At 34.2% G+C, this 12,535-nt stretch overlaps 1 protein-coding gene across 1 annotated transcript; it reads left to right on the top strand.

Annotated features, from left to right (window-relative positions):
- Positions 1-1,462: 1,462 nt before the first annotated feature.
- On the top strand, positions 1,463-12,113 carry LOC100795928 (galactan beta-1,4-galactosyltransferase GALS3). The gene is made up of 3 exons (XM_014778480.3): positions 1,463-2,099; positions 2,590-3,178; positions 11,771-12,113. Exons 1-3 carry the CDS (start codon positions 1,463-1,465, stop codon positions 12,111-12,113), a joined length of 1,569 nt encoding a protein of 522 aa, XP_014633966.3.
- The last annotated feature ends 422 nt before the right edge of the window (positions 12,114-12,535 follow it).

The following is a 12,535-nucleotide window of genomic DNA, read 5'->3' as shown; positions in this document are numbered from 1 at the left end:
TAAAATATATATCCCAATCAATCCTTGATATTATCTTTTATTTTCTTTTATGCATACTTAGGGTGTATTGGATTAGGATTTTAAACACTTTTTACATAAAAGAAAGTCTTGTCTTGTGGATTTTAATAGACTACCTAAATCATATGACTTATTAGATTTTTTAAAATGAAATTTATAATTAAAATTTTGTAATTTAATTTATATTTTTAATAGATTCGTATCATAAGAATTTATAAGATTTGCAAGAATTTTATAGATTTATAAAATTTTAAAAAATAACTCGTTAAATTTTTTAAAAAATTCAAAATTGTGAGTCAATTAAAAAATAATAAAGAAATGATAAGATTTAGATAAAAAGGTAAAATCAATATAATTGTTTCAATTTTTTCTTGAAAAGGTGAGAGAGAAATTTTTATTAATAAAGAAGACTCAAGCAAGTTGGGGCCACTATCAGTACATAATAACTTTTGCTGCTATATGATTTGCATTTAAAATTATAATAAAGCATGATCAAACATAAAGTCTCTAATCTTCCTCTGATGCATTACTTTTGTGGCTTGTGATTGCATCTTTTCCTCAATGTCACACGACCCCATCCATCCAATTTCATGCATTGGAATTTTACAAAAGTTAAAGTATGTTCCTCTTTCCTTCCATGTAATTATAATATTTGTTAATTTTTTAATCACTAATTGATTCTAATTTTATGTCCTACAATATTAGTCCTCATGCATTAATATATTCTCATTCTTGTTCTTGGATTTAAATAATAGGTTCAAAATTGTGTTTTAATTTAAGATTAAGATTTTGTCTATTGATTTAATTCAAAATCATTAGAATAATGTTCTTTGTGCAAAAGCTATAAAGTGTTACACATAAATGTCTACATCGTCTTCAATGAAGAAATAAGAGAAATTGGCAAAAAAAATAAATAAATAAAGAATTTAGGAAAATCTCAAGGATTTAAGTGAGATTATTTGTTGAGTGTGATATTAATACATCCTATTAAAAAAAAATCAAGTGAAACTCATCAAAATTCATCCTAAATAATGATACAAATTTATATACTTTTGAATATTAGAAACTTTTTATTAATGAAAATTTTTAATAATTAAATATTACCAAATTTTATTACACTCCTTAAAAATCATATAATTTTGATTGAATACTATAAGATTTATTTCTATCATTTAAAAGTTTTGATTTAATACTACAAATTTTTTACTAAAATAACTTCTTTAAAATTCTTTGAAATCCTAATTAAAATTAATCATATTCTTTCCTAAACCAAATCAGATTCTCAGTATTTAATGATAACAAAAAAGTTTCTCAATCTCCAGAAAAAGATAAAAAGAAATCAGATTCTCTCTCAATCCGAACTTCCCAACTCTGGTCCTAAACCTTGCAAGCAAGAGTTTGATAATAAGACAAGACACACCCCCTACATCCAAAAGAACCAACAATGTATACAAAAAAGAAACAACACAACACAAAACAGAACAAAACTTTCCCTGATCCAGAACCCCATCTTCCCCCTCTCATGAAAAGAGAGAGCAAGTTTGAGAGAAAGCATGTACATAACGCTACAGAATTGAAGCTTCTTCTCGCAACTCTACTCCTCCTTTGCAGTGTTGCAACTCTCCTTCAGTTCATCCCTTTACGTTTCACCAATATCTCACCCTCTAATCTCCACTTGTGCATCTCAAGTGTATCCCAACAACCCCCACCACCCTTTACATCACATTCTACACTCTCACCATCTTCCTCATCCAATACACCACTTTCTACACCCTCTTCAACCCAACTCCTTCCCAATGGCACCATCAAGCGTGCCTTCATCCCTTACGGCTCTGCGGCCTACAACTTCATTACCATGGGAGCATACCGAGGAGGAACCAATACCTTCGCCATCGTTGGTCTTTCTTCTAAGCCTCTCCATGTCTATGGAAAACCCACCTACGAGTGTGAGTGGATCCCTTTCTCTTCTCCAAAACCCATCATTACAATGGGCTACAAGATAATCCCCGACATTTGGGGCTATGATCATGTCTACACTGCTGTGGTTGTCAACTGTACCTTCAACCACACCATCATCAATGGTGAGAACCTAAAACACACTGATACTTTTATTTGCTTCACATATTCGTATTTCTTTTATACTTTATCGTTTATGTATCTGTGAAGTACTCAAACCCATAAAAAAGGTTATGAAAATCTAATATAACATATATATTATAGAAATATAAAATCATTTTTGATGAAAATAAAAAATAAAAACTCTTCTTTTTGTACAATATCTTATCATCCGTTAATTCTTAATTAATATAAGATACCGGTAATAGAATTATATAGACCAATAAAAATAAGTAAGTTTATTGAGTGTTTTTTTTTAAAAAAAATTTACTAATGTAATAATTTTATCCTTGTTAATAATCATTAACTTATTATAAGTGATTTGAAAGCATTAAAGTCTAAGAGAATTATGTATCACTATCAATAAAGAACACAATACATAGAGTAATTGTATTGTTGTATCAGATATCAAATACATAGTGTATTTAATACTCATATTATATATATGCATGATAGGTGACAACAACGGTGGCAAGTTGGTGCTCTATGCCTCCACCTCAGGAGCTGGTGACACCAACTTCAATCTCACTGATAGGATAGAGGTTCTCCAAGAAGCACCAAATACTTTAGATGTTTCACTCTTTGTATCAGAGCCTAAGTATGACTATTTCTATTGTGGCTCTCCTCTGTATGGGGACTTGAGCCCTCAAAGGGTAAGGGAGTGGATCACTTACCATGTGTGGTTGTTTGGCCCAAGGTCACATTTTGTGATTTATGATGCTGGTGGGGTGCATGAGGAGGTGCTAGAGGTGCTGAAGCCATGGATGGAACTAGGGTTTGTGACCTTGCAAGATATTAGGGACCAAGAAAGGTTTGATGGGTATCTTCATAACCAGTTCATGGTGGTGAATGATTGTCTGCATAGATACAAGTTCATGGCCAAGTGGATGTTCTTTTTTGATGTTGATGAGTACATTTATGTGCCACCTAACAATACCATCAAGACTGTGGTTGACTCGCTTTCGAAATACGACCAGTTCATCTTTAATATGATGCCTATGAACAACAAGATTTGCCTCTATGAGGATTATGGCAAAACTTGCAGGTATATTTATTCATGCCTCGATTCAGAATACTATCTTTTCATTTTGTTTGAATCAGGTAAAACATGATTATAAGGTACCTCAATTTTTGTTGATTTTTTTTTTCATCTATTGCAAACAATAGTTTTGTTCCTTGCATTTTTTTTTTTATAATTAGTGAATTATTCCTTACTCACCCTATTATCCTTTATTTTTTTAAAGGAAACAAACTTATGTTATTTCATATAAAATAAGAGAATCAATACAATCCGGACTTAAAAAAACACATGTGGACTAGCAAAAGATCTAGATGCCCATGCTAAGCAATGAGCAACAAGATTAGCTAGTCTACGAACTAACTGTGTATTATAGTTGACTAGGGTATTTTGAATATGAGTGCAACATCTAAGAGTATCTCCAACTTCATTATTCGAAAAGTTCTTGTTGTGGACTCCATCAACGATTGATTTAATTGCAATCCATCTCTACAATGATATTATTTAAGTGCAAAACAAATATTGGTAGAAGAGCTGTGAGGAGAGCCACTGCCTCCACCTCTTGGGGTGTGGGGTCTCCTTGATAACTTTGAGTTCTTGCAGCAATATAAACACCATTAGAGTCCCTCATACAAGCTGAGATGCCAAAAGAGTTGGTGCTCTTGAATAGCGTTGTGTCAATATTGCACTTCATATAAGGGGTAGATGGTGGTATCCATGTGTTATTTTTGGAATTGTTGGTGATGAGAGATTGATGTACTCTTAGGGAGGGGATTTTACCACAAATTTGCTTCCAATCAGATAGATGTTGAAGAGCGAGATGAACTGAAAGCTTCGTTGGTATTTTGTTTACCTTCCAACAACTTTTTATTACTTTGCCTTCAAATACACCAAAATAAAGCCACAAACTTATCAATGTTGACCTGGCTAAAGTTCCCAGTATATGGAATATGAGTGCCTCTATGTCCTCCATGCTATGGGATAATGGTCTCGCGTGGGGGGCTGTCCACAAATGTATGCCATTCATTTTCCAAGCTATTCTCATAGAAAGGACATGCTAAAGGGAAGCTAACTCCTTTGGATGAGAGACGCCATCTGGTTGAGAGTACATTTCAAGCTAATCTCCAAAGGAAAAGTTTCATTTTGTGTGGAACATGCAGCTGCCGTAGTCTCTTCCATTATCCACCAACATGCAGATCATCATTGTTTGTCATCTTCTCCATTATATGATAGTAGGCATATTTCAAAGAAAACTCACCATTCTTACTAAGCTTCCGGGTAATAAAATCTTTGGTGTTTGGAAGACAAATGGGCATTGATAGGATGTTGTTCACGTCACTTGGCAAGAAAATTTCATGGATGTAAGAGTGATTGTTGAAATTGCTACAAATTTCTAGAATATTCTTAAATATAGTGTGTATGAATATGGTAGAACAATCTAGAACTATAATGTGTATGAATATGATAGAACAATCTAGAACTATAAGTGTATATATAAGATAGAAGAATCTAGAACTATTATGATACTAATCTATCATGAAAACTCTAGAAAGACCTAAAGTAATGTAGAAACATTCACCACCATTGAGAGGTTGGTGACTTGAGCCTATAAATAGGCAATTGGTATGTTGTAATTGATCATCCAAGAAATCAATGACATAGCCTTCTTTCTAAAGCATTTTTCTAAAACTATCAACTATCAACCATCATCTAATCAACTATCAACAGTGGTATCAGAGTTATGTTCGGTCATACATTGGGCGTAGTTATATTACCTACCTACCATTCCAAAATCCTCCCAACTACTTCAAAAATTTCCTTTGTACTATTAACCCACTACAATAATATTTTTTCTAAGCTATGCATAACATTACTCAATCATTAACTATTTCTGTCCCTATCTTCAATAGTGAAAATTATGATTTCTGGCATATTAAAATGAAAACATATTTTTCATCTCAAGATTTAAGGGACATAGTAGAAGAAGACTTCACCGTTCCCGTGGATACTTCAGCTCTTAATGCATCTCAAGAAAAAGAGTTGAAGAAAAATAAACAGAAAAATTTAAAGGCGTTGTTTACCTTGCAACAAGCGGTGACTGATCCAATTTTCCCAAGAATTATGGGAGCTAAGACTGCCAAAGAAGCGTGGAACACATTGCAGGAGGAGTTTCAAGGAAGTGTTAAGGTACGTGCTGTTAAACTTCAATCTCTAAGAAGAGATTTTGAACTATTGAAGATGAAGGAGTCTGAGATAGTTAAAGATTACTATTCTAAAGTTAAAGAAATAGTTAATCAAATGAGAGCTTTTGGGAAATATATTCTTGACAAGAAAATTGTAGAGAAAATTCTAATTATTATGCCCCAAAAGTTTGACCCAATCGTGACAACGATTGAGGAAACCAATGATCTGTCCACTCTATCAGAGACAAAACTTGTGGGCTCTCTTGAAGCATATGAGCAAAGACTGTATAGGCATAAAGAAGATACACTTGAAAATGCCTTCCAGTCAAAGTTTAAATTTCAGCCACAAAACAAAGAAAATGGAGGAAAGAAAAATTATGGAGAAACTTCCAGAAGAAGAGAAGGTTCTAGGAATTTCCTTAAGAACAAAACAGATAAAAATCCTCCATGCAATATATGCAAAAGGCAAGGCCACACAGAGAAAAATTGTTGGTTTCGTAATATGCCACAATGCAACCATAGCAAGAAGTTTGGGCACGTAGAGAAAAATTGTCGCAACAAAAATAGGCATCAAGCCAATATCGCAGAGGAGCATGATCAAGAACAATGTATGTTCTATGCCACTCAAGACTCAATAAAAGAAAAGGGAGGAAGGTGGTACTTGAATAGTGGATGTAGCAATCACATTGGCCAAATGATGGAGAGAGGCTACACACTTCACTTTGAAGGAGGTGTATGCAAAATCTTAGACAACAAAAATAAAAGGTCTGAGATAGCCCAAGTAAAGATGAATAAGAGCAATAGAAGATTCCTTCTAAATTTAAAATATGCAACAAACATTGCCATGAAGGTACAAGTTGATGATTCATGGCTATGGCATTGAAGATTTGGCCACTTCAACACACATGCCTTGAAGTTGTTACATGAGAAGAACATGATGAGATATCTTCCAAGCATAAAGGAGAACAATGAAGGGTGTGAAGGATGTCTCCTTGGTAAGCAACACCGATTTCCTTTCTCAACAAGCGGAGCATGGAGAGCGAAAGATCTATTGGAGTTGATACATACAGACGTCTGTGGACCAATGAGGACGCCATCACATGAGAACAACAGGTACTTCATACTCTTCATTGATGACTTCTCTAGAATGACATGGGTATATTTTTTAAAAGAAAAATCAGAAGTCTTTGGAGTATTCAAAAAGTTCAAGGCCCTTGTTGAAAATCAAAGTGGAAAACGAATAAAAGTACTAAGAAGTGATCACGACAAAGAGTACATCTCTCGTGAGTTTGAAAGATTTTGTGAGGATGAAGGCATTGAGCGACAACTTACAGTCGCATATTCTCCTCAACAAAATGAAGTGTCCGAGAGAAAGAATCGCACAGTTATGGAAATGGCTAGATGAATGCTCAAGGAGAAGGGACTACCTAACACATTTTGGGCTGAAGCAGTCTACAATGTTGTTTACATACTCAACAGATGTCCAACTAAGTCTGTAAAAGACAAGACTCCAATTGAAGCTTGGAACGAGAAGAAGCCATCAACAAAGCACCTAAGGGTCTTTGGATCTATATGCTACATTCATATTCCAGACGTGAGGAGGCACAAGCTTGAAGACAAGACTATACGAGGTATCTTCCTTGGGTATAACAATATCTCTAAGGGCTACCATGTTTACAACTTGCAAACTAAGAAACTCGTCATCAGTCAAGATGTTGAAGTTGATGAGTACGCTTCTTGGAATTGGGATGAAGAAAAATTGGAGAAGAACGTTCTTATACCCGCTTAACTACCTCAAGAAGAAGCTGAGGAAGAAGACCGAGGTGAACCACCTTCACCTCCACCACAACAACAAGATCAAGAACTATCATCACCAGAGTCTACTCCAAGACGAGTAAGATCTTTGGTGGACATATATGAAACCTGTAACTTGGCCATACTTGAACCTGGAAGCTTTGAAGAAGCGTCAAAGCAGGAAGTATGGGTCAAGGCAATGGAAGAAGAGATACAGATGATCGAGAAAAACAACACATGGGAGTTAGTAAATCGTCCCCATGGAAAAGATATCATTGGGGTTAAGTGGGTCTATAAGACGAAGCTCAACCTTGATGGAACCATACATAAACACAAGGCGAGGCTAGTAGCTAAGGGTTACTCATAGCAACCCGGAATTGACTACAATGAGACATTTGCACCAGTAGCTCGCCTTGATACCATAAGAGCTCTAATAGTTCTTGCGTCACAAAAAGGATGGAGTATCCATTAACTAGATGTTAAATCTACCTTCCTTAACGGCGTACTTGAAGAAGAGATCTATGTGGAGCAGCCATAAGGATTCGTGTCTGAAGGCAAAGAAAGCAAAGTGTTAAGACTAAGAAAAACACTCTACGGTTTGAAGCAAGCACCTCGAGCATGGTATAGTTGAATCGATCAGTATTTCATGGATCGAGGATTCAGGAGGAGCAAGAGTGAGCCTACACTTTACATCAAGTTTCAAGGTCAGTACACTCTCTTACTCTCTCTATATGTAGATGATCTTATCTACACGGGAATTAATACTAAGATGATGATGGAGTTTAAAGAAGACATGTTGAAGACCTTTGAGATGACCGACCTTGGTTTGATGAGTTACTTCCTCGGCATAGAGGTAAGTCAGAGAAATGAAGGGATATTCATATCGCAAAAGAAATACACAGAAGGCTTACTTAAGAAATTCAAGATGTATGGTTGCAAACCTGTTGCTACTCCACTCATAACAAATGAGAAACTACAGAAGAATGACGGAGCATCAGAAGCTGATGCATCCAAAAACTGAAGTCTAATTGGAAGCCTCCTATATTTGACAGCTACACGACCTGACATAATGTATGCTGCAAGTCTTGTATCAAGATTCATGCAAAGCCCAAGTCAAATACACTTTGGATCAAGAAAAAGAATTTTGAGGTATCTACAAGGAACAAAAGAGTTTGGTATATGGTATACTACCGAAACCAACTCAGAATTACTTGGCTACATCGACAGTGATTGGGTAGGTTCGGCAGATGACATGAAGAGTACCTCTGACTATGCTTTCTCACTAGGATCGGGAATGTTCTCTTGGGCGTCGAAGAAGCAAGCTACAGTAGCACAATGAACAGCAGAAGCAGAGTACGTAGCAACCGCTAAAGCAACGAGTCAAGCTATATGGCTTTGTAGGATACTTGAAGACATGGGAGAAAAACAAGATAAGCCTACTAAAATCAACTGCGACAACAAATCAGCAATTGCAATGGCGAATAATCCAGTTCATCACAGCAGAACAAAACACATAGCAATCAAGTATCACTTTATCAGAGAAGCTGAAGCAACTAAAAAGATCAAACTCGACTACTGCAAAACAGAAGATCAAATTGCAGACATATTCATGAAGGCGTTGCCGAGACCAAGATTTGAAGAATTACGAGCTATGCTCGGAGTCACAGAAATTTGCATCAAGGAGGAGTGTTGAAATTGCTACAAATTTCTAGAATATTCTTAAATATAGTGTGTATGAATATGGTAGAACAATCTAGAACTATAATGTGTATGAATATGGTAGAAAAATCTAGAACTATAAGTGTATGTATAAGATAGAAGAATCTAGAACTATCATGATACTAATCTATCATGAAAACTCTAGAAAGACCTAAAGTAATGTAGAAACATTCACCACCATTGAGAGGTTGGTGACTTGAGCCTATAAATAGGCAATTGGTATGTTGTAATTGATCATCCAAGAAATTAATGACATAGTCTTCTTTCTAAAACAATTTTCTAAAACTATCAACTATCAACCATCATCTAATCAACTATCAACAGTGATTCCACAAGGTTAGTGAGGCATCCATCAAGAGCCAAACTGTTAAATTTTTTAGCCCATGTGGTGGAAGAGTTTGAACAAATGAATTCTCAACTGAGAAAATCCAAGGGTCATTATATTCTAGATATTTATTGAATTTCCATCTCACAATCCCATCTAATGCCTGCTTTGACTAGTACCCGTGAAAAGTGGATGCTACACCATGTATAATTTGGGTTATGTCATACATTGGAACCCCAAAAATCCACCTTTGAAAAATATTTAGTTTTGAAAACTTGTGTAACAATAGCATCAAGGTCAGACATAAAATTCCAATCTTGCTTCCCTAGCGTAACAAAACTATAAGCATAAAGATATCTAAATCTCATGCATTCGAGTTCCTTTATTATTATTAATTGATCCCAACTGAGCCAATTTATGCCTTTACTATCATTTCCGTTTGAACCCCACTAAAAAGAATTCATCATTCTCTAGATCTCTTCTTGAAGGGTGGAAGGGAGAAGAAAAGTGCTCATGCAATATGATGGGATTGCTTGAGCAACTGATTTGATGAGAATCTCCCTACTAGCCTTAAATAGATGTTTCCTTGTCTAGTGTTGGATCCTTTTCCAGATTTGTCCCTGAGATAGTTGAAAAATTATTTCTTCTTTCTCCAAATCATGGATGGCATTCAAAGATATTTGCCAATCCCTATGCATTTTATGAATCCCAGTGCTTGTGATATGTTCTCCTTTATAGGCTGAGGTTTATTTCTATTGAAAAATCTAAGACTTCTAGAAATTTACTGCAAAACCATAAAAGCCCTAAAAAATACCAATAATATTATGAATTTTATCAACCTTTTTCTTCAGATGCCCTACAAAATAAAAAATAATCGCCAGCAAGAAACAGGTGTGTGAGGAGAGGAGCTCCTCTTCACACTTTCACTCCATTAATCTCACCTCTCCCCTCATAATTTTTTAATATTTTTTAGAGTCCCTCCATACACAATATCAATAGGTAAGGTTACAGTGAGTCATCTTGCCTCAAGCCTCTCCCTGGCAAAAAAGTTCATACGTCCTCCCCATTCACAATCACATTATACTCCACAGATTCAACACACATATGCATCCAAGAGATCCATTTTTCATCAAAAGCCCATCTTGTAGAGAATAGAAATCATGTATCTCCAATAGATTTTATCAAAGGCATTGCTAATATCAAATTTTCCTCTAATTTGCATTTCTTGTGCTGAATAGTTTCAATTGCCACCAAAACATTATCAATAATAGAACACCCTTCTACAAAAGTAGGTTGTTCCTCAGAAATACACTTTAGAAGAATACTGGGTCTCTTTCCTTAATGATGCTGAGAATGAGAAGAAATTTTCCAAAAAAACCAAGGCCCATCTTTCATTACATACTACATATCATTTTGATGGTAAAATTGAAAGATAAAGACTCATTTTCCTGTTTTTGTGATAGAAATTGCTTGCTTTGGCTGCCATACTTCTGCCATCCTCTCTTTGATGATGAGAGTGTATATTGTCATATTTGTGAGAAACCTTCCAACCAGACAGAATGAAAGGTTTCTTGTTTCCTTCACAATAGCCTTTTTTGCAAAAATCAACTCTTGTTAGTCATCATCCAGTGAAAGCTTTTCGATCTCTGGATACTACATGTTCAAAAAGAAAGAAAATATGAAACAAAACTCTGATAACTTCTCACCTCAAAGGTTGAAACCAGGAAGGAGAGGAGGACCTTCTCATAGGGACCTACTCACTCTAGTATCCTAAATTCCATAAAAATGGATGAAATTCATTAATTGTAAAAATATAAATACGAGGATCAAAACTATTATTTTGTAAGTATAATGATTAATATCAATTTTAACTGAAAATTGAAAAACTTAAAATGCATTTTTCCCATAAAATATTGATTTAGCCAAATAGCTTCAGTCCCACAGTCTAACTAATTTCTATTTAAAGTAGCTGGTTGCTTAGTTAAATATCTTTGTTCTTTACGTAACTGAATAGCAGATTGAGATAACTGAAATGGATCAAACTAGGGTCGGAACCAGAAAAACATAATAGGGGGCCAAAATTTATTACATGGTAAGAAAAAAAAACAATGATTGTTACGTTTTACTATTAATAATTGTTTTAAATTTAGTTCAATAAAAAATAAAATATCATGTGCATGAAAGTAAATATAAGTACTTTTGTAACTTCTTTTGTAACTACTTTTGATACAAAGAAAACAATAAAAGCAAAAAAGATTTCTTTCAAGTCATCAAAATCATGATATTATTTGAAATCTTGATTTGATAAACTCTTCCATAATTTCTTTAAGTTAAGCCAAAGTTAATTTTTTGTTCACATGTGTGATAATGATCTATTTGTCAAAAGAACTCATATTCAATTATCACCTTGTACAAAATTTCTTAAATAATGTGTTTAGTTAACCATACCAATCTTTCAGGGTTAAGCTTATAATGAATAAGCTTTTTATCTTAAGCTCTTATTGAATGAGTATTATTTATCAAAATTTATCCATAATGTTATTTAGTTATGCTTGTGTAATATGTGGTGTTTGACATGTTGTGATGTGAATTTGACAGGAAATGGGGTTTTGAAAAGCTTGTATATAGAGATTCTACCACAAACATTCGTAGAAATAAAAAATATGCTGTGCAACCACGCAGCTTGTATGCAACAGGAGTGCACTTTTCACAACATCTAGCAGGAAAGACTTACAAAACTGAAGATAGGATGAAATACTTTCACTATCATGGAATCATAGCAAAAAGGAGAGAATCATGTAAAATATTCGCAACCTCAACACAAGTCACCCAAGCTAAAATTACTTATGTGATTGACACCACAATGAGGGACATTGCTAGGGTAATCAAGAAATTTGAGTTCAAGATGATTGGATCTAGGTTGGAGAAGACAAGGCAATGACATACCTCAATTGTTAAAGGGAAGTAATTATATTTTTACATGTTTTTCGAGAAAGACTAGCATAATAAGTTGTGGCTTTGGAGTTGTAAAATTATAATTTAAATAAATTAATAATTTAATACTCCGAAAAGTCTTTTTTATAATAGACGATTAATGAATTAATCAGGATGAAGAAAATAGTTAGTTTATTTAATAACATTAAATTTGTCCTAAATCATATGTTTTTTTTAACTACTCATAATATTAAAGAAACATATTTTTATGACTTAATATTTTTTCATCTCCAAAAAAATTACTGATTTTGTATTTTGTTCCTGATTTTTTTATTTTGTATTTCTTCTCTAGCAATATGTTTGCTTAGTTAAGTGGTCTCTACAATACTTTTGGATTTTTCTTTTGCTTCTTGATTTTTTTATCACAAC

The sequence above is a fragment of the Glycine max genome, chromosome 8 (genome assembly GCF_000004515.6).
Source record: "Glycine max cultivar Williams 82 chromosome 8, Glycine_max_v4.0, whole genome shotgun sequence".
In the NCBI taxonomy this organism is placed as follows: Eukaryota; Viridiplantae; Streptophyta; class Magnoliopsida; order Fabales; family Fabaceae; genus Glycine; species Glycine max.
Note: the sequence above shows the minus strand (reverse complement) of the source record. Positions and strands in the feature narration are given on the sequence as shown.

What these genes read in the sequence shown, in the direction of transcription:
- LOC100795928 (XM_014778480.3), top strand. Translation starts at nt 1,463, where the DNA reads ATGTATACAAAAAAGAAACAACACAACACAAAACAGAACAAAACTTTC. An exon ending in CAACCACACCATCATCAATG is followed by an intron (nt 2,100 to 2,589) that starts GTGAGAACCTAA and finishes TATGCATGATAG; the next exon opens with GTGACAACAACGGTGGCAAG. An exon ending in GATTATGGCAAAACTTGCAG is followed by an intron (nt 3,179 to 11,770) that starts GTATATTTATTC and finishes TGAATTTGACAG; the next exon opens with GAAATGGGGTTTTGAAAAGC.